Raw genomic sequence first — 20819 nt, 5'->3', positions numbered from 1 at the left:
GTGCAACGATCAACGATCTGTTTTCTGATTTGAATATTAAATTAATTTTTGTCTTTAATTAATTAAAGTAACCTTGTACATCAAGGAGCATCCTGTAAATGCGAAAATCAAAGATGCTGGTAGTTGTATCAAATACTTGGGAAACTTAAAGAATGTGTAGAACACACGTAGTTGGTGTGCGTTCAGAAAATGTCCAGTTCAAAAAGCTTGACGAGTATTGACTGTGTAAAAGTGAGTGAAAATTTTATTAATTAATTTTTTGGGTGTAATTAAGTGATATATTGTACAAATAATGGTTTAATTTTGTTAATTGTCTACTAATAATCATTGTGAATATAAAGTTTTAGTTCCTAAATTGTAATATTTCCATAAAAATGATAATTAATGTGTGCCTGTATAAAAATTGTTTGGTGATCTAAATTGTTCCTTAAATGAAGTTTATTATCAATTAAAATGTTCAGTTTGTGGTTAATAATTGATTAAAATGTATAGTTTTGTGCTAAATGCCGGTTTTAGTGTAATTAAGAGATTTTAATAAATTGTATAGGAATCGTCCATATTGGATTTGTTGACTGTACTTTTTTCCCGTTGAAGATGTAGAACTTTCAGTCGCATTTCTCTTTCGTCTTATTTTCGAAACATTTTGTACCTGTTTATATGATTGCCTACATTTTTGTAAATAAAATGAATTAAATTTTTTTGTGTTTATATTTCTTCTTCTGATCTTTATAGACAGACAATCGAATCCAGTTATTAAATAAAAACTAAAAAAACTAATAAAGAAAATTCCTAGAAATAAGAGTGAAAATTGATGAGTAGTACCGAACGAATTACAGTACGAGTGCCAAACAAAATGAAACGATCAACATCCCGAGAATCGCCACCAATTCGCAAGCGTCGTGCATCATTAGGAAGATATGATGGAAGTTCTGATGAACGAATGTCTCCTGATAGAATGAGAAGACGTCATGGAAGTCCTCTTCCTCGTTATGCATCACCACCAAGAGAAAAGTATGCGCCAATTGCTCATACTTATAAGGTGCTATGTGTTAGTGCATTGCATCCAAAAGCTACGGATGAATATATTCGGGAAACTCTTTATCGTGAATTTAAAAAGTTTGGTGACTTTAGTGTTCGTTTATCATTGGATGAGAATCGTGAGAGAATTGCGTATGTATGCTTTAGAACCGCTGATGATGCCCGAGCTGCAAAAGCCGCAAAACCAAGAGTTATGGTTTATGAGAAAATTGCTATTGTTGAGCCGGTTTATGAAAGTGTAAGACGTCAACGATCAGCAAGTCCACCGGCACCAGAATTTGATCGTTATTATTCTCGTGGATCGCCTGAACGACGTCGTCCTGCTCATCATCCAGAGCCATATGAACGATATCCATCAAATTCAATGCATCATCCTGAATATCGTCCAGTCATGCATTCTGAATACATTAATTCACCTCGACCACCGCCTATGCATCATCATCATGGAATGCATCCAGCACCTCATTATGCTCCAAGACCTTATATCCCACGCCCTCGTATTCCATACGAAAAGCCTGAGAATAAAAAGGATAAATTTCCCAACTATTTGCATCATGTTCAGCCAGAAGATGATCCTTTAGCAACAAGAACTTTATTTGCTGGAAATTTGGAAATTAATATTTCTGACGATGAACTTAAGCGTATTTTCGGTAAATACGGTATTGTTGAAGATATTGACATCAAAAGACCACCGCCAGGCACAGGAAATGTAAGATGATGATTAACTTAATTAATTTCATTATAATAATTCATTTTATTACTATTCATGCAGGCATTTGCGTTTGTGCGTTATCAAAATTTGGACATGGCACATCGTGCAAAAGTTGAATTATCAGGACAATATATTGGTAAATTCCAATGTAAGATTGGTTATGGAAAGGCAACAGCTTCGACTAAGATTTGGGTAGGAGGATTGGGTGCATGGACTTCATCTGTTCAATTGGAAGGTGAATTTGATAGATTTGGAGCAATTAAGAAGATTGAATATACAAAAGGAGATGCTAATGCATACATTCAATATGAGACAATCGATGCAGCACAAGCTGCTGTTAAAGAAATGAGAGGATTTCCTCTTGGTGGACCTGATAAGCGTTTAAGAGTTGATTTTGCTGATAATGGTGAGCCAATTCCGCCACAAACATTCAAACCAAAAGATTTTGGTACTGAATATCGTAAAGATTATGAATATGAAGGAAATAGCGCACCGTATGAGGAACCACATTATTCGCACAATCATCATCATCCATATAATTCTGGTTATTCAAGACCATATAGAGGTAGAGGCATTTATCGCGGTCGCGGCACTTTCCGTGGATCTTATCATTCACATCATTCAGCTGAAAGATTCCCACCACCGCATGATGATGAATGGAGAGGACGTCCTCCAAATGATATGGATTATGATCCTTATCGTTTACGACGATCACCAGCACGTTTGCCAGGTGGAATTGAAAGATCACGCTCTAGATCTCCAAAACGTCGTAGCTTAGATTCGGATTCAGATTCTGGTATGAAGAGAAATGGAAATTTGGGATCATTGAGAACACTCAGTGAAGTTGCAAGAAAATCATCGACAAAATGGGAAGGTGCTTTGATCTTAAAAAGCTCTCTATTTCCTGCAAAGTTCCATTTGACTGACGGAGATGTTGATATTGTTGAAAGTTTAATGAGAGATGAAAATGGCACAAAGAATCTTCGCATTACTCAAAGATTACGCTTAGATCAGCCTAAATTAGAAGATGTTCAAAAGAGAATCAATAGTTCTTCCTCAATGGCAATATTCGTCGGCTTATCAGGACCAACAATTAACAGTGACGATGCAAACATTCAAACACGTCCTTTACGCAATTTAGTATCCTACTTGAAACAAAAAGAGGCAGCTGGCGTCATTTCATTATTGAACAAAGAAACTGAAGCAACAGGTAAACTACCTTTTCTATTGTTACTGTAACTGTCTGCAATTGTGGACGGATTTAATTTAAATCTGAGTTTAATCTTAGGATTTAAATTAAATCTGACGATTGCTCCTAAGATTCAATTTTATTCCTAGGTTTTTTTTAATGCTGCTTTATTCAATTATTAATTTCATGCTTTATTTCTTGCAGGAGTCTTGTATGTCTTTCCACCTTGCGAATTTTCAACAGAATTGTTGAAGCGCACTTGCTCTGGACTTTCAGAAGAAGGTCTCAAAGAAGATCATTTAGTTATTGTAGTTGTCCGTGGAGGAACAGCTTAAAATGGGAATTTTCGTTTGGTATTGTATGGTGATGCTCCATAATTTTCCACGAAAAAAAGAAAGAATTTTCTTTAAAAACCATTCAATTTGCAACATATATTACACACATAAATCATTCATAACAATTCATTAAACTTTTTTTTGATCCTTCAAATCGAGAGTTTAAGGTAAATCTCTTGGAGGACATAACTAATAAGATTTTATTTTTAGGTAGGAAATAGAATTGATGACAAATTGTGTGACACACGCGAAATTTTTAATCAAAAAAACATAATTTTGTTTTTTTATTCATACAAAAGTTCTGTTCTTGGTTTTACAAAACAGTGCAAGTTTTAAAAAAAAGAAATTTAAAAAAGTAATATGGAAGTGTCAGTGTAATGATATGTTATGTATGAAAATTTATCACACTGTTTGATTATTGGTTCAAAAAATACCGAGAAAAAAGAAGTAAAATTGTCATTCTGATGATTGTGATTTAATAACAATCAATTTAATTATTTGGAAACTAATTATGTGTAGGGCTTACTGAAAAAAATAATAATATATAAATAGATATCTAGGCATTTTGTGAAATAAACTAAAGTATATTGCAAGAAAAAAATAATAGTGCTATAAAGTCGTTTATAACGGTCATTTGTTTTTTAAAATTGAATAAGTTTTGCATAAAAGCGCTAAGCTCTTACATGGTGATTTGCCCCTTTTCAATGCTCATCGAGCAAACTTCTGTGGACACGGTGCTGTTGATCGAGTCATTATGAAGTTTAAAATATGTGCCTAGTTAACAGAACAAATTAAGTTTTCTAAAGAAGTTAAAGAAGGATTTGGGTCAATAACTATGAAAAAGTTTAGTGCTTTTATGTAAACAAAATAAAATTTAAACCTATAATAACCGTTAAAAAAGGCTTTGTGTCATAGAGTCGTCAAATTTTATCATAAGTGGTTAAAAAATAGTTTTGTGGTCATGTAACTTCATTCTTGATGAAAATTGTGGCATGTTTCAGATATAAAAAAAAATAGTTGTGCATATATATCCAAAAAAAGAGAAGTAATACTCGAAGAGGAAAATGGGAAAATAGAAAAATTTCGTGAAAATGTATCAAATGTGAAAAATCCAGTTCTTTGTTCTAATCAATCTGAAAATGTAAAGGAAATGATAAAAAAAGTTGGAAATTGTGGTTGTTTGATGCACACTGTGAAAAATCAAAAATTGGAGGTTTATTGAGTGTTTTGTGGAACTATAAAATGTTTCCAGGGATGCTCATTAATGCTCCCTATGTAGATTCTTGAATGACCACAGTAATAAAGAAGTGAGTAAGTTCCTCTCAAAAAAAAGTAGTTTTGAAAATACAGTTAAATGAAATAGTTTTTAAAAAGTAAATTGAATGTGCATTTTGTTCATAAATAACGTATGAGTTTGAGGAGCTTTATGCTCGAACCTACATACAATAAAAATAAAAATAACGTAAGTGAATTCAGACAAAACAAGAAAGTTAAATCTGACACTAATTAATGTACTCAAAAAAAAAATAAAAAACAAGAAATTTATTCCACATATTGTGACTTTAAAGCAACATTTCTAATAAATTTATTCAAAAATAATTAATTAAAAGAATTGATTGAGTGTCTGTGGTCGGTTAATTGTGTAAATATTTACAGTTGTTGTGATTTCAGTGATGATGATGATTTAGAATTTATTGAGGCAAGACATTAGTGCATCGCGTATTTTAATTCTCAAATTTTGCTTGCCTTCACCGCAATGAATGTGAGTGCCTTTGTCGGATATGTCAATAGAAATATCTTCATTAACTAACTTAATTTTTGTCGTTAAAACTCCATCACTTTCATTTGTCTGTAATGTCTTAATGTCTGTAATTCCTTCCTGCTTCAATTTATTGAGAAACATATCGATATCCATTTGATTCATTGTTCCATACTCATAAGACACTTGCTTCTTAAATAAACTATTTAGTAACTGCTTTGGAACTCCTTCAACATTCAGCATGTCAACACTACGTATATTATAGACATTATCCTTAACATCCAATATACCAGAAAGTGGTGCCAATTTCACTCCATTCAGCACTTCTTGTGGAATTACAGACAATGCAACATCAGGATCAACAAAAACTTGATTCTTTTTACGTTTTAATGGAAGTTTAATGCAATCACCGCACTTGAATGTAATTATTTGTTTTGCAATTTGTCTATCAATCACTAAATCATCACGATTAGGTGCAATATTTGGAGGACTTGTGTATACTTTTGGAATAACTAACACTTCAGTTTTTAAATCCTTAATTAACTTATTCGCTTGTTGAAAATTAAGTGACGTTTCTATTGGACAATAAACGACTTTCATGTTTAGTGGATGATATGGTGCAAGTGCTTGAAGAAATGGAAAATCTGGTTCCGTAAAGATAATTGTATGATTTGAGTTACTTCCGTATTGTTCAATTAGATGTGCAATATCGCCAAATCGTAGACTTGGATGACCACAGAAGATGACGCATGGCTAGAAAGGTAAATTAATTATATATTAACAAGTTCCTTTATTTATCATTTAGTTCAGTCCATACCTGTCGAAATTCAGCACTAAATCCCTCTGAATAAATGTGCTTGAAGAATTTGAGGCGATTATTCTTGACTAAATTGGCATGAGGAAATGGCTCGTCAGGAATATAGACCTTATTTTGCTTTGTACTTGACAGCCATTCAGCCAATATGTTGGAATAAGCTAAAGAATTCTCAGCAACAGGTGAAATAAAGTACATTGGAATAGTTGATAATCCACTATCGTCCAACTTTTGTGACAAAATCTCAAACAAGTCATAAATCACTCCACTTGGATAGCATGGAATCAATACTGTTCCATTGTTTCTGAGTGTCAAAACTGTAAGATTTAATTTAGTTAATAATAAAAGAATTAAAAATAAAAATTTTTGTTGTTTTATTCTTACCAACATTTAAGCATAAATCCCCAAGAATAGCATCAGGATTAATATGAGGTGCTTGTGTAAGTCCAGACATGATTATAACATCGGAATTTTTCAGGGCATTTTGATTAATTGGTTTAGCTTGTGTTGTCAATGTTGATGATCCACTAATGTAGCAAATCTTTTCAAGTCCAGTTGATAAAACAAAATTGGCACTTCCTAAGCAATATCCAGAACTTACAGGTTTTACTTCCAGTGCTCCAAATACATCAATCTTTTGATCAAATCCAGCAATTTGTACTCGAGACAAGGACTTATGGACTTCATCTAATGTAAAGAGCTTCTTCCATTTTAAAGGATGTAGCTCTAAATTGAGATTATTCAAGTTGTGGAATTCAGAGAATTCTTTCCATTTTGTTGCCTGATTTGGTTTCGGTGTTGTATCAATATACTCAACAAGCTCCTCCAGAAAGAATCTTGCAATCTGGAGTGTTGGTTCTGTTGCATAAACGATTCCTTTGAAATTTGTTTTTTCAGTGATATATGGAAGTGCCAACATATTCATGTAATTTGAGATCAGAATCACGTCTATTTCAGAGAAATCTATGATTTTTGCGAGCGGAGGCTGGAATTCTGGTGACGAGTCTATAAAGATGTTATTGCCTGCTTTCTTTAATTCACCATCATTTAGTTTTGAATTATTCCAATTTGAGCAATTTGAAAATTTTGAGCTCTGGACTAGCGGCAAAGGAAGGAAGTTCAAAACTGTCTCCATAACAAGTCCTATTATTGGAAAATTAAGTCAATTTATTATAAAAGTCATTAATTATTGTATAAAAGGCAACATACCACAATCCAGCATAATCATCAATTCCTTGAATGAAAGAACGTAGCAAGCATGCACAGGATCATTGCTAAGGCAATACTATTAAAGAGAAATGATGTTGAATAAATTGAAGAACACTAATAAGCTATAAAATACTCACAAACTTCATTTTAATTCACTTAAAATTATTATTTTCTGTTTTGTTTATTAAATGCCGACCAGGGGATTAACAGCCTGAAAAATGTTTTTAAGGGCACCGCACTAGCAACTCAATGAAAACATTTCAAATTTATAAATTTCGTTAATTCTGAACATAATTTATTAAATATGTTGTCCAATATCCACAGCATAAAATTGTATTTTTATCAATTCCTTCAACATTAATCTCTCTAAATTCGTCAATTTCATTTAGTTCTTTATTAATTCCTAACTGTCCATAATTATTTAGTCCTGACGCATATAATTTATGCTTCTCGGTTCTTAAAATTGTATGCTTATATCCACAGCTAACACTAATTATTGGATCTAATTCATTTTCTATACTTTCGACAATTTCTGGAAGTGAATAGACTTGTTTGCATCTATCAGTGACCTTTTTAATTCCAAGCTGTCCATTTGTATTCCATCCAAATGAATAAACATCCCCAAATGACGAAACTGCTATCGAACAAAATGCTGAGCAGCTGATGTCAATTATCTTGATTCCACCAAGTGCATCAATTAATTTTACTGGTTCATCAACACTCATAGTTCCTAAACCTAACTGTCCTCTCAGACAACATCCAAAACTGTAGACATCGCCGTTACTTGTTAAAATTAAAGTATGCTCCAATCCACTTTCCATTTTCTTGATTTTTTGATGCTTTTGAAATTCATGAATTAAATCAACTGTTGGTAGAATTTTATAAAGACTATTTGTGCTTGAAATTCCAAATAAGGCTTTTGAAGTGGCTGATATTTGAGTGATTAACTCACTTGATGTCTTAAGACTTAATTCTATTGGATGGGATAATTTAGACATCACATTGTACTGCGAAACTTTTCCATCGAAATGTAGCAAGTAACAATTATCCTCTGAGCATATCACTTGTTTAACTTTGGATTCTATTTTTACTATATTTTCAATTTCTTTAAGGATGCTGGATTTTACGTCTAGTTCCATTAAGTCATTATAGATAATTATTTCATAGAATGGACCTGAAGAAACCAGGAAATTCTTGCTGTCTCGAACTTTTACATCTGAAAATATAATTACAGTATTAGAATAATGAGTATTTTGCAAATTTTATGTCTTTAATACCTGTAAATTGTAGAAGTTTCAAGTCTTCAGGACTGTCCAATTTGTTGAAGTTAAAGCCGGCTACTTTTAATACGTTTTTCATTGCAAATACACAGTAATTAAACTTGTCATCACACAAAAATGATAACTTATAGTATTACTTTGAGGATCTATGGCACAATTTGTTGAATTAAACGTTAATTCATGTGAAATTAATTAAATTAAAAACGACAATTTTTTAAGACTAAGCTGATCAAAGTAAACAAGTGTTTTGTAATAAAGCGCTAAAGTCGAATCGGTCCAAATACTTGACAACAATCAGCATTAAAATAGTAAATCTTTTCTTATGACTTTATTCCTCATAATTTGTATTTCAACCTATTGTATTTCAATTGCGCTTTCATATCAAATCTGTTTATTTAATACTAAAGTAAGCTTTATCTACAAAACATAAAAAAAAACAGATATTTAATGCTAACTACAATTAAGTCGTGGATCGGTTATAAACAAACATTTAAAATTAGAAAAATTATTAAAATTAATTAAAATCAGGATTTTGGCAAAATGGAAGGGTGTAGGTTGTGTTTAAAGAATTCAGAGAACTTATTTTATATATATGAATACAAGAACAAAAGATTAATATCGGAGATGATTGTAGAAATAATTCCGGAATTGAAGGAAGTGATTTGTGAATTTAATGATCAAGTGAGCTGTTTTGTGTGTTATGACTGCTTTGAAGTTATTGTAAAAGCAATTGAATTGCGTAGATTTAGCATTGACAACAATAAAAGTCAACGAATTGACAAGAAGCCAATTTTACAGAATATAAAAATTGAAAAGGAAGAATCTGATGTTGAGGATTATGACCATTTTCATCTACAAAATGTATCAGTTGTTATTGAAAGACTTTCAGACAACGACGATCAGCCATTTATTGAACATAATAAATCTTCAAGACGCAGTAGATCTGAGAAAAGAGCAGCTAGAAGAGCTGTACAAACAAAACAAGAATACAGCGATGAATCGATGGATGAAGAAGAAGTATACAGAAGAGAAACATCCAGCAGGAGGGGAATTAAGAAAGAAAAAGAGAAAGCATGTCTGTATTGCAGGAAATCATTTATATCCAATAATCTCTTGAGATATCACTACGATTTTGAGCATGATGATAAAAAGTTACAGTTTGGATGTAAAGAATGCAATAAAAGGTTCCTCGAAGAGGATTTATTCTCAAAACATGTATTTTTGGAGCATCAAATTGAGTTAAACTCAGAAGAAGTGTTGGATTATGCGATGCGAGTGAAACAGGAAAAGAATAATTATGAATGTGAAATTTGTGTGGAAAAGTTCAAGACAAAGTCGAAAATTGAGCATCACATTGTACTGGATCACTTGAGGGATTCGGATGTAAAGAATAAGTCATGTTCTATTTGCATGGAAACATATGATGATGAAGATTCAGTCAGGAAACATTATGAAATTGTCCACAAGAATGAGAAACGAACATACTCGTGCAATAAATGCTTTGAGACATTCACAAATGAGTATCGCTTGAGACGTCACAGAAAGGATGTTCATGGTGTTTTGCCTAAAATTTGTAACATCTGTAATGCTGAATTTTCAACAAAACGTGAATTTAATCTTCATCAGTATTTGCATTGTGACTATCTAGCTGAAAATAGAGATCCAGTGAAATTTGAATGCATTCTCTGTTCATTCTATACATACGATCAAAATGAACTTTACGACCATCTTCCTTTCCACACTAAAGATTTTGATCAGGATGAACGATTAATTGTGTGCATTAACTGCAATACTGTTGTTAAGAACTTTGAATGTCTACACTCACATACTGGCGATCATAATGAATATTTAACACATGAATGCTTAAAATGTAACAAGAAATTTGCTATGGGCTCAAAATTATTAAAGCATTTAATGAGACACGACGAATCCACCCTTTTAAGATGTCCACATTCTGATTGCAACTTCTCTACATTAGAAAAGTATTCATTGGATATTCACGTTAAGCATAAGCATGAAAATGTTGTTTTACATCTTTGTCAAATTTGCGGGACATCCTTCAGTGAACGAGCTAGTTTAAAGAGTAAGTATTAATTTAATCCTTGGATTTAATTTTAATCCTGGGATTTATTTAATCTGAATTTAATATCTTACTACCTTTCCAATTAGATCACATTACAAATGTCCATGAAACTGAGAACAAACTGTACAAGTGCAACCTGTGTCCAATGACATTCAGAATACCATCACATTTGCGAAACCATCAGTCAGTGCATTCTAATGAGTATACTTTTCCTTGCGATTTCCCTGGATGTCCGAAAATCTTCAAGGCAAAGAGGAATCTCTTGCGACATAAAGTATTTCACGATCCTACTAAATTGAACTACAAATATCACTGCAGCTTTGAAGGATGTGGCAAGAAGTTCCTGAAAAATGACGGCCTCAAGCGTCACATGCTCACTCACACTAAAAGTAAGCTTAATTAACTTGAAAATTGGTTCCCATTCATTAATTAAAATTTTACTTTCAGTCAAGCCACACGAATGTACTTTTGAAGGATGTGATCGTGCATTTTCTCAGTCAAATGACTTGTTTAAGCATTTAAGACAGCATTATGGACACGACAGAGTTCACTTCTGCAAATATGAAAATTGCGGAGAATCGTTCCGTTTAAAAGCGGAATTGCGCTTGCATGAAGCCATTCATTATAAGGCATGAAATTTTTGTCATAGTTTAATTTAATCTGATTATACAATAAATAAAATTATTTAGACTTAGATACCTGTAATTGATGTAGTTTAATTAACAAAATCTTTTTTCAATCCAATCGGTTAATTTTAACGGAAAAATTTAATTCAAAAAATTTAGAAAAAGCGCCGCCTTGCGGAAAAAATAGCGAAACTTTACAGCTAAACAAACTTTTTCATATTTTGATTTTTCATGAAATAAACTAATTAAACGTAGATAAGAATTATTTTAAAGTGGATAGATCGTTAGATCGACAAGCAACGAAATTTTTTAACATAAATATAGCTGTAAGAACGTCGAAGAAATGACACAATTCTTGCCAGCTAATTTACTTGCATTATTTGCGGCTAGAGAACCAATAAAATACCTTCCACCGCCTGATAAGTTACCGCACGAGAAGAAAACTAGAGGGTATGTTGGCGTTGGAGCATTTTTGGACCAATTTGAGGTAATTTTATAGCTTAATTGATTATTTTTGAATAATTGCGTTTTAACTGGATGTTTGTGTTTGATGTAGGATCCAAAAGATACTCCACCACCAACAAGAGTCGAAACAAAAGAAGAAAGAATAGAAAGAAGACGTCGTGAAAAGGCCGAACAAGTTGCTTATAAATTAGAAAGAGAAATTGCGTTATGGGATCCCAATAGTATAGAAAATACAACAGAAGATCCATTCAAAACTCTATTTGTAGCTCGTATTGTAAGACAGTTTTATTTATATCCTCAAATACAAAGTATGTCTAATATTAATTTATAATTTTCAGAACTATGACACATCAGAATCGAAGCTGCGAAGAGAGTTTGAAGTATATGGACCAATTAAAAAAATTATACTGATACATAATGAAAATAATCGGGCAAGAGGTTATGCTTTTATTGAGTATGAACATGAAAGAGATATGCACTGTAAGTAAATGATTTAAAAAAGAAATATCGCCAAATAATCCTATATAGTGTGTCAAAGAAAAGTATGGAAAATATTTTTTGGGATTGATGTATTGGACATAAAGTCTATAACATAAATTTATGTTGTTCCAAACTTTTCGTAACTGATGCAAAAAATCGAAGAACTTCATCTAAGGTAGTTTGAATGATGGGTCTCTTGTAAGTTTATTTCTCTTCGTGTGCATTAATCTAAAATGCAGCATAACTCAGAACTATGTAAAAGAACCAGAACATTACGTAAAATTAATGAAAGACTCAAAAATATCTCTAAAGAAAAAAAAAGAAAATCTGTAGTATGAAAAAATTGTTAAGCCGTGCTTTAGGTTTGTATTGTGTTTTTGGTAAGAACTTTTTTTAATCTATTAATCTTCAAAATGATTTTTTAAAACCAATACACAAAAATTATTCCGTTTATTTTTCATGCCTGTATTGCGAATATTATGATTTTGAGACTGATATCGATCATGATATTTGATGTAACTTTATGGTACATACTTAGAAATTTTTTATAATTTCAAAATTTAACAAAAAAAAAAAGTGATATGATATATATGCGCAAGTACGTAAGTATTTATGCGCCCAGGTAATCACCGGTTTTGCGGATAAGCCATTTAATACACATGTAAAGCACACAAGAAACTTCGAGTCTTGAACGAACAGGTTGAATAATGTAAGAAAAGAGTTAATGTAATTTTATTCAATGTTTTAAAACAAATATGTAGGTATTAACATACATGAATGATTTTATTGGTTGGGTAGGTATTTCACAAGTTCATGGTTTAATTAAAAACTTTTTGTTATTTCGATCTGAACGAACTGTAAGTTGAAGGTATATAAATTTTTTAAATGACACCCAACCAAGATTAAGGTAAACCAAAAAATCAATGGAAAAAAAGCTATAAAGCCCTAAGAAATTCTTCAAGCAAGTTCTCATGTTAGGTTCCAGTATTCAAGAAAGAAACGTAAAGATATTCAATAATTCTACACACTTGATTGATTCCAAAAAACACTTCCTATTTATTCACATTTTACTTTCATTTTCTGCTTCATCATCCATTGACTAAATCAAAATTTTTCATTGCTTGAAAATATTTTGCAAATGTCAAAAAAATGTGTGCACGTTCAAAAATTAAAAACTATAAAAATCAGCTGCCTACAAACACGCTGACGGTAAGAAGATTGATGGAAGAAGAGTTCTAGTAGATGTTGAAAGGGCTCGTACAGTAAAAGGATGGTTGCCACGACGTTTAGGTGGTGGATTGGGAGGAACAAGACGTGGTGGAAATGAAGTTAATATTAAGCACAGTGGACGAGAAGATAATGTACGTGAGAAAGAGAGATATCGTATGGAACGTGAACGTGAGGAACGACGTGATGACCGAAGTAAGTATTATGATATAGAAACTACCTGACATGATATTAATGAATCAAAAACCCATTTTCTAATTTTATGTGTAGGATTTGAGAGGAAACGATCTCGTTCGCGAGATAAGCGATCAAGATCAAAGGAAAGACGTAGGTATAGATCACGTGGTGAGGAGGAACAACCAGAACGTTATGAAAAAAGAGAACGAAGAGAAAAGTCACGCGAAAGAAAAAGACGTCGTGAAGGACGATCAAAATCCAGAGAGAAGTAAGTCATGATAAATACTTTCAGCACATTCAAGTTACTGACCATTCTGTTCTTATAATTTTAGGGAACGATCTGAACGCAAGCGTGACAAACGTGATCGTTCTAGATCTCGTGACAGAAGACGCGATAAGGACAAGAAGGAACGTAAACCTGATTTTGATATCAAAATTAAGGAAGAACCAATTGATGGTAAGCAACTGAAATTATTATCTTACTACTGCCTGCAAACTACTTTTCTTTGTCGAAGCTATTTTGAAGTTTTGTCGAGAAAAGTCAAATTTTGCTATAGAAATCAAATTTAAGAGAAATTCCAGGACTAATGGAATATTTGAGCCTCTTCCAATTAGTTGTATAAATTTCAAACAGATCTACTTATTCCTGAATCTTAGATATATCCATAGATTCCAATATTAATCAATCAATTCCATTTTCAGATTATCCCGATTACAGTCAAAACGACTATTCGCAATATGCTGGACAAGTTAAGTATGAGTCTGGTGATGAACAAAAATATAGACCTAGTGAACAGGATCAAGACAATGGATATAGCTATCGTTGAAGCTTTTAACTCCCTTCTTTTTCATTTTATTTAAATCGTCTTCGGAATTTTCTTTTTTTATTTTTCACATTTTTTTAATTAAGAGAATAATAATCTTCATGGTAATTCGTATAAAAACTCATTTAATATGTTTCTAACGTTGTGTAATAATTGATTCCTAATAAAGCACTTCAAGTAGGTATAATTCGCTGAAAAAAATTGTTTTTATTAATTTATTTCAGGTTCTTCAATTTATCACAATAAGTAAATGGAGTTTGATGGGGTGTTTATGTTGTAAGAAGGTCTTTTAAATAAGGTCTTCAAGCCTGACTTTGTTATGGTCACTTGTTCACAAGGACGACCAAAGAATTCATGGAAGAAATTTGTTGTCACAGACAGTATTGCATTTGGTATTAGAATATGGCAAGCGGAAGCCAACAATAGGGAAAATTTCAAGCGGCATCTGAAGAAGGCCATGGATCACAATTGATCTATATACAAATGTTCTTGAAATCGTTTTAAATCTTAACGATCAAACAAAATTCAAATTTTAAAACACTACAAAGAACTTTGCAATCTTACTAGCATGGATAATTGGACAATAGTGAATAACAAGCTTTTTTTCGTTCGAATTTTAAGGAAAAAGAATTTGTTAATTTTGAGAATTTTCACTGTAAGTAAAGCAGAAGATATGGAATTAAACAAACTAAGGAAGCACAATTAATTGAAAAATAGACGACTATAAAAAAAATAAGTGATTTTGTACGGAAATTCAGCACTTTCAAACTGAATTCTAATTAAGAACCATACAATTGTTTCTGAATTCGTGTTAAAATTTAACGACCAATGAAAATTTAAATTTATGCACATTGAAACATTTGTATGGTTTTGAGATTCGATTATTATCAATAGTTAAATTTTAAGAATCAAAATTGCTTGAATGAGTTAGGGGTAACAGCCTAAACAAAAAAAAATTTTTTCCTTGACATTTTGTAACGAGTGGGGAGGGGAGGGGGTCTGAAAACCTGAAAATACTAAAAATCAAAACAAAGAGTTTTTAATTTTTAATCAATTTTTATTCTTAATATTCATCATTTTGAAAGCATTTTTAAAAATAAAAACTAAACAGAAAAGCTACAAACGATAAAATTTAATAATTCTTATATCATTTTTTTCCATAATTTTCCTTTTCATTTAAATGTACAATTTTTTACGGTCAGTGTTAAGGATGTTTTTTATAGTCTAATTCATAATAAATTGATGTGTAATACTAATCTGTTTCAGAAAAAAAGAGAAAATCTTCGACTTTAGATCATTTACACCTTCATTTTTTTGTTCATTTTTCTTATCATCAGAAGTTTGTCTTCACAATTTAATATATCTATTATAACTATATATTATGCTCCCTTACATTATAATGAAAATTTTCATAGTTTAGGTGTAATGCTCTAAAATTGGTTAATTGGAAATATTACCTGCATTCAAAATAACGTAATTCAATTTATCATGTTGATTTTCATGTTGCACATTACGCCATAAAGTATATATAATGTTATGTATGTATGATATCAATGGAAACGATCAAAATGAATTTTATTAAATTAAAAAATTGTCTTAATAGTGAACATGTCCATCATTTTAAATATTTTCTATCCATAGTTTTACATAAAAATCATAAAATTTTCATCTTTTTTTTGTATTTATTTTAAATTCTCTTTCAAAGAAATTAATTCCATTTTATAGAAATTTTCCTTAAAATTTCTTCCATCTTGAGATTTTTTCATACCTTCATCTATATCATTAGTTTAGTTTAATTCATTTAATTTATTTCCTACCACATTCATTCTATTTTTTTGTTTTAATTTCATTGTTTTAAAAGAAAAGATTTGAGAAAGAAAATCACTGAAAATTTTGACAAAATTTTCCAAATTTAGCTTGATTTTTGTTGTATGTGAATTGGCTGAGCATCTAATAATTCAGTCGAATATGATAATTTTAAATGGAGAAAAATTACATTTAGTAGATAAAACCAGATAAAACTCAAGTAAGCCACTTATTGAAAATATCGTAGATACAACTTGCTATATAAATTTGTTATCTTATTTGTTGACGTTTAGTATTTACATTCAAATATATTGCAGACGATTTATCCGCGAGTTGATACTAATCGAAAGTTGCGAACATCTTCATTCAGCATATTAACTCTACGACCTATCGAGAAATCCAATCATTAACGAATTTAGTCAAGAATGATTCGGTCCAGAATTGATTGATCTTTTGATCCTCAAGTCATTCAGTAATTCATCGTAAAATTCATTTCAGTTCAGTTCATTTTTTAAAGTTTAAAAAAATTGTTATTTTTTGAATTTTACAAAACCGTTAAATCAATTCTTAATGCCAATTTCAATCAACTCAGGAGTTCCTCGTCTCTTAATAAGATATTTTACATGATATCTCACCTCTTATTTGCTTCATACTGAAGCCACTTCGTGCATGTCTTGTTTTAATTGGACTGTATTTAAAGTCAATTGAATCAGAATCATCATCATCGTCTAATTCACTCTCGGTGCCAATTTCCTCATCATCGTCATTCTCTTCTTCAGATATATCCTGATCGAATTCCATTCCATCAGACTCATTAACGGACTCATCAAGTTCAAATTCAGAACCTTCTTCCTCATCCTCTTCGTCTTCAGAATGATCAGATAATTGATTAGGAGCAACAGCAGCTGATCGACTTGTTGAGCGACTTTTTGTTTTTTGGCGAGTAGTCTTTCCAGTTTCTGGCTGAATTGCATTATTTTTGACACGTCTAATTGGTTTGAATGAAGCAGATGATTTCGTCACATGCGATGCTGACGATTGATTTGATGCCTCATCTGTATATACTTCAAAGTCCTCATCATTGTAATACCGACCGCGTTGTCGTTTTGGAATATTTGTATTACTTGATGCAGCACTATGATTTGAATTCTCATCACCAGAAATAGTCTTTCTGCGTATTCGCTTTTGAAGTGGCTCATCATCATCGCTGCTGTCGTTATTAACGTTACTCTCTTCAACATCTGAACTGTGAGTGATTCCATCATTTGATCCTTCACCTGGAATATCATAATAGACAGAATCTTCTTCCGTTTCTGGATGTATTTCAATTTTAGCTGCCGTTTTAGTTGGTTTACGTCCTCGTCGTTTCTTTTCAACAATTGGTTCCTCTGTGGTTTCACTAACTGAATTATGTTCAGTATGTTCATCCTCGATACCTTCAGGAATTGTTTCTTGAATATTAATTGGAGCAGTTTCAATTGGTTTCGATCTAGCAGGACGTCCTGGCTTTCTTTTAACCTTTTTAGGTGTTGATGGTTGTGCTGCATTTTCATCATCATTCTCAATTTCATCAAGTAACTTCCTGTTAATTCTAGTTCGTACTTCCCGTCTTGTCGTTCGCTTCTTCGGTGTCTTTTTACCTTCTTTCTTGGAATTAACTTCATTCTGATAAGTTATATTCTTCTGTGTATGTTTTATCACATTTCTTAGTCCCTCACGATTACGTTTCTGATAAGTGGATATCGGCGATGTTTGTTCAACAATTATTTGCTGTTCCACAATCATTTGTTGTTTCTTGAGGACATCCATCATTGGTTTTGTATATCCTTTAATTGGTTCAATGTCATGATTTGTTGTAACTGTATTAGTCTGTGCTACAACAGCCGATCCATTTTGCTTACTTCTAAGTCTATTCTCAATTTCTAATATTGCATAAGTTGGATTGCCTTTATAACGTTGTGGTGTTTGATAGTAAGCTTTCTCATCTAATTTTTCATATTCTTTTTCAGCACGATCTCTTGCAATCTGTTCTGGATCAAGTGTTGCTATTTCTTGAATTGACAATTTCTTTCCTTTTGCCATTTTTTCACTTATTATCTCCTTCTCGGTTAATGTTTTACGTTGTCTTTTTGGCCTTTTACCTTTTGCGCCTTTTTCTTTCGAACGTAAATTTTTTGGCGATGCTTTACATGACAATGTCATATTCATCGATTCTTTTGGCTTAACTAACGTTTCATTACCATCAACACTATCAGTTGTGGCAACCAAAAAGCCCAATTTGGTTACAGTCTTCAAATCAGTGATATTAGACATCATCAAGTCATGCTCGGATAATGTCTTATCAACGGGCTCACATTCATCCCGTACTTCATTTAAATTTAATTTCATATCAGACTTCTTAAAGCCCAATTTTAAAAATTCTTTTTCAAATAGTCCTTTTAAATATGAGTAGTTGGGCTCCTCATCAAATTCTAATTGGCCTACATAATGCATAAAGTCACCCAAATACTTTGGAACATCCTTTCCGTATAAAAGCTTCAACATTTCTTTAACGTCAGTCATGAAGATTTCCTTTAAACGATGAACAATTTCCGGTTGATCCTTTAACTTTTCATCTTTCCATGGCAAGTATCCTTGACTCCAATAAATTAAATTATATCCAAAACATTCAAGATCACTACGACGTGAATGTGCACCAAAATGTGCATCTCTTGATGTAAACTCAATGGTTCCATCATGAGCACGTCTTTGATCCATACAAAATGGTCTATGCTCACCATTCGTGTCTACAAACTTAGTTGCTAATCCATAATCAATAATATAAACGTGATCGTCTTCATCATCAGCTGCTGCTTTCGGAATTGATTGAGCTTGTGGAGTATTGACGTTATTACTTATTGTGTTATTCTTTAAAGGCGATTTTAAAGTTTTTCTTTCACGTTTTGTTTTATTGCCATTGTTACGTCGACCTTTCTTTTTATTGGAACCAATTTCAAAATCTTCATCCTCATCGGAATCATCACTTGATTCACTTTCTAATGCATGAGAGCTTCGTGAGACATCATCTTTAATGGAATAATCCACAGTTCGTCCAGGTCTTAAATAATGTGACCGGACCATATCATTATAGACAGTATGATGTGACTTATCATCTGAATCTTCCTTTATACGACATGTACGTAATGGATTCGAGCCACTATATTGTACAGATGATCTTCTTGACATCTTTTTACCATCTATTGGCTGTTTTTGCTGATTATTTTGATTATTTGTGTAATAGGAATTATTATAACCATTAATGCTTGTATCAAACTGTCCAATCATAATATTTTGAGCCTTGATGTCTGAATGAACATAATACTTTTCATGGAGATGCTGCAAAACGTCAATTGTTTGACTTGCAATGATAAGAAAATGCTTATGACTGAGACGTCCTTTTTTTGATGTAATGGAATGTAGATCCGCTTTGTATCTTGGCATAATTAAAAATCGATAACGGCTCTCATTGAAGTAATGTGAGCCTGATGCAATATATTTTGGTATACCAACATGAATTGTTGGTTTTTGTTCAACTTCCTCATTCTCATCTTCATTTTCCAGAGCTAAAATTAAAAAATGACATAAATTAATTTGAAAACAGACACAAATAAGCTTGTTAGTAACATTACCATCTTCTTTGTTAACATTTAATAAACAATGAATTTCAACGAAAAGTGGACCATTTGAATGCGGTTCTATTTTAGTAACAAAATTAGCATTATATCTGTCGACTGGCTTTGAAATATCATTGGATGCTAAATAGATTTCACCAAACGATCCGGCACCGACTGGAGCTCCGATTCGCCATTGACTGCCTGTGATATCACATAATATTGAATTATCAGCAACTTCTCGTGTCAAAACAAACTCCTTCCTCTCAATTATCGAATTGTCTAGCTCAGCATGATCACTTTTGCTTTCATTTCCTTCATCACTTACGCGCACTTTTTTATCCGAATTGCTATTGTTATTGCTCTCTTCATTCTGAATACGTTTTCTTTTCATTGTCGATGTATTCTCAAAATGAACAGTAAGCAGGGATTATTTATAATGATATTAATTTGTTTCTATAGTTTACGATGAATTCAACATTGAGTAATTTTTTTATTTGGACATTTGCTATGTTTTTTTTTTCCTTCCTTCTATTTTTTTTTCAGTAAGTCAGTCAACGGTTAGTTTATGATCGATAGAAATGCACACTATTGTAGAAGACTCTGAATGAAAAAAAATATATATATATATATGAAATTGAAAGATTTATGGATTTCTATTTATTAGACTACTAAGATGCTTGATCTATTTAGATTATTTAGTATTAAGTAAGTCACTTACCTTTGGTTTATGCAAAATTTATGCTTCTTTTTAGACGACTTTGTCGAATTGATATTTTAATAAAAATTTTCGATTTAAATTTTAATGGCCATTACAAAATTTTCTCCTAACTTTCTTAATCCAAGCTTTTTCATGTAACTAACTATTACTGTTGAGGCAGTAGATGTTTATAACTAATTTTCAAAACTATTAACTAATCAATTATGCTTCTTTCACTCCTTAATTATACTTTTTAAAATAATAAAGTTTTCGTAATATGGAGATTTTTCGAACTTTATTAAACACTTTTGTGCTGCTTATACTTTTGTTATTGTTTGGATGTAGTTGTTTGTCGAATCGATTTTTCGACCACTTTTGATTTCATCAGATCTTGTATGTTGAATGGAAATTCGATTTTCAATGAATGTATTTAAATTAGGATTTA

At 31.8% G+C, this 20819-nt stretch overlaps 6 protein-coding genes across 7 annotated transcripts; 3 read left to right on the top strand and 3 right to left on the bottom strand.

The window, feature by feature from the left end:
• The first annotated feature begins 176 nt into the window (after positions 1-176).
• On the top strand, positions 177-6194 carry nito (RNA-binding protein spenito). Its single transcript, XM_070640128.1, has 4 exons — positions 177-231; positions 733-1747; positions 1811-2960; positions 3144-6194. Exons 2-4 carry the CDS (start codon positions 812-814, stop codon positions 3272-3274), a joined length of 2217 nt encoding a protein of 738 aa, XP_070496229.1. The 5' UTR covers positions 177-231; positions 733-811; the 3' UTR covers positions 3275-6194.
• IntS9 (integrator complex subunit 9) lies at positions 4785-7268 on the bottom strand. The gene is made up of 5 exons (XM_070640130.1): positions 7194-7268; positions 7057-7132; positions 6232-6990; positions 5851-6164; positions 4785-5786 (listed from the first exon to the last, which is right to left on the bottom strand). The coding sequence occupies exons 1-5, from the start codon at positions 7200-7202 to the stop codon at positions 4959-4961; spliced, it is 1986 nt and encodes a 661-aa protein (XP_070496231.1). The 5' UTR covers positions 7203-7268; the 3' UTR covers positions 4785-4958.
• A 66-nt stretch (positions 7269-7334) lies between these two features.
• On the bottom strand, positions 7335-8434 carry LOC139090349 (RCC1 domain-containing protein 1). The gene is made up of 2 exons (XM_070640113.1): positions 8334-8434; positions 7335-8272 (listed from the first exon to the last, which is right to left on the bottom strand). Exons 1-2 carry the CDS (start codon positions 8413-8415, stop codon positions 7335-7337), a joined length of 1020 nt encoding a protein of 339 aa, XP_070496214.1. The 5' UTR covers positions 8416-8434.
• Positions 8435-8812: 378 nt separating this feature from the next.
• Positions 8813-11124, top strand: LOC139090364 (PR domain zinc finger protein 5-like). Its single transcript, XM_070640129.1, has 3 exons — positions 8813-10419; positions 10506-10808; positions 10867-11124. The coding sequence occupies exons 1-3, from the start codon at positions 8877-8879 to the stop codon at positions 11052-11054; spliced, it is 2034 nt and encodes a 677-aa protein (XP_070496230.1). The 5' UTR covers positions 8813-8876; the 3' UTR covers positions 11055-11124.
• Positions 11125-11212: 88 nt separating this feature from the next.
• On the top strand, positions 11213-14342 carry snRNP-U1-70K (small ribonucleoprotein particle U1 subunit 70K). Of its 2 annotated transcripts, none has more exons than XM_070639927.1 (7): positions 11213-11532; positions 11602-11784; positions 11849-11990; positions 13179-13412; positions 13488-13662; positions 13727-13851; positions 14097-14342. In XM_070639927.1, exons 1-7 carry the CDS (start codon positions 11389-11391, stop codon positions 14219-14221), a joined length of 1128 nt encoding a protein of 375 aa, XP_070496028.1. In that variant the 5' UTR covers positions 11213-11388; the 3' UTR covers positions 14222-14342. The 2 variants fall into 2 exon arrangements, with proteins under 2 accessions (XP_070496028.1, XP_070496027.1); XM_070639926.1 differs by having other exon boundaries at positions 13179-13414; positions 13484-13662.
• Positions 14343-15350: 1008 nt separating this feature from the next.
• bsd (back seat driver) lies at positions 15351-20656 on the bottom strand. The gene is made up of 4 exons (XM_070639904.1): positions 20396-20656; positions 19693-20277; positions 16660-19626; positions 15351-16411 (listed from the first exon to the last, which is right to left on the bottom strand). The coding sequence occupies exons 2-4, from the start codon at positions 20066-20068 to the stop codon at positions 16347-16349; spliced, it is 3408 nt and encodes a 1135-aa protein (XP_070496005.1). The 5' UTR covers positions 20069-20277; positions 20396-20656; the 3' UTR covers positions 15351-16346.
• Between the last annotated feature and the right edge of the window lie 163 nt (positions 20657-20819).

Source organism: Chironomus tepperi, unplaced genomic scaffold (genome assembly GCF_022539635.2).
Source record: "Chironomus tepperi strain 1889 unplaced genomic scaffold, CSIRO-AGI_Ctep_v1 contig_217, whole genome shotgun sequence".
NCBI lineage: Eukaryota > Metazoa > Arthropoda > Insecta > Diptera > Chironomidae > Chironomus > Chironomus tepperi.
Note: the sequence above shows the minus strand (reverse complement) of the source record. Positions and strands in the feature narration are given on the sequence as shown.

Bases quoted from the DNA above. Each gene is read 5' to 3' on its own strand.
- nito (XM_070640128.1), top strand. From the start codon at position 812: ATGAGTAGTACCGAACGAATTACAGTACGAGTGCCAAACAAAATGAAA. The intron at 1,748-1,810 runs GTAAGATGATGA...CTATTCATGCAG, and splicing joins CACCGCCAGGCACAGGAAAT to GCATTTGCGTTTGTGCGTTA. The intron at 2,961-3,143 runs GTAAACTACCTT...TATTTCTTGCAG, and splicing joins CAAAGAAACTGAAGCAACAG to GAGTCTTGTATGTCTTTCCA.
- IntS9 (XM_070640130.1), bottom strand. The intron at 6,991-7,056 runs GTATGTTGCCTT...TTCCAATAATAG, and splicing joins GATGATTATGCTGGATTGTG to GACTTGTTATGGAGACAGTT. The intron at 6,165-6,231 runs GTAAGAATAAAA...TAAATCTTACAG, and splicing joins GGATTTATGCTTAAATGTTG to TTTTGACACTCAGAAACAAT.
- LOC139090349 (XM_070640113.1), bottom strand. From the start codon at position 8,415: ATGAAAAACGTATTAAAAGTAGCCGGCTTTAACTTCAACAAATTGGAC. The intron at 8,273-8,333 runs GTATTAAAGACA...TTATATTTTCAG, and splicing joins GAAACTTCTACAATTTACAG to ATGTAAAAGTTCGAGACAGC.
- LOC139090364 (XM_070640129.1), top strand. From the start codon at position 8,877: ATGGAAGGGTGTAGGTTGTGTTTAAAGAATTCAGAGAACTTATTTTAT. The intron at 10,420-10,505 runs GTAAGTATTAAT...CTTTCCAATTAG, and splicing joins TGAACGAGCTAGTTTAAAGA to ATCACATTACAAATGTCCAT. The intron at 10,809-10,866 runs GTAAGCTTAATT...TTTTACTTTCAG, and splicing joins CATGCTCACTCACACTAAAA to TCAAGCCACACGAATGTACT.
- snRNP-U1-70K (XM_070639926.1), top strand. From the start codon at position 11,389: ATGACACAATTCTTGCCAGCTAATTTACTTGCATTATTTGCGGCTAGA. The intron at 13,415-13,483 runs AAGTATTATGAT...CTAATTTTATGT, and splicing joins AACGACGTGATGACCGAAGT to GTAGGATTTGAGAGGAAACG. The intron at 13,663-13,726 runs GTAAGTCATGAT...TTATAATTTTAG, and splicing joins CGATCAAAATCCAGAGAGAA to GGAACGATCTGAACGCAAGC.
- bsd (XM_070639904.1), bottom strand. From the start codon at position 20,068: ATGAAAAGAAAACGTATTCAGAATGAAGAGAGCAATAACAATAGCAAT. The intron at 19,627-19,692 runs GTAATGTTACTA...TTTTAATTTTAG, and splicing joins AAATGTTAACAAAGAAGATG to CTCTGGAAAATGAAGATGAG. The intron at 16,412-16,659 runs GTGAGATATCAT...ATTTCTCGATAG, and splicing joins CAGTATGAAGCAAATAAGAG to GTCGTAGAGTTAATATGCTG.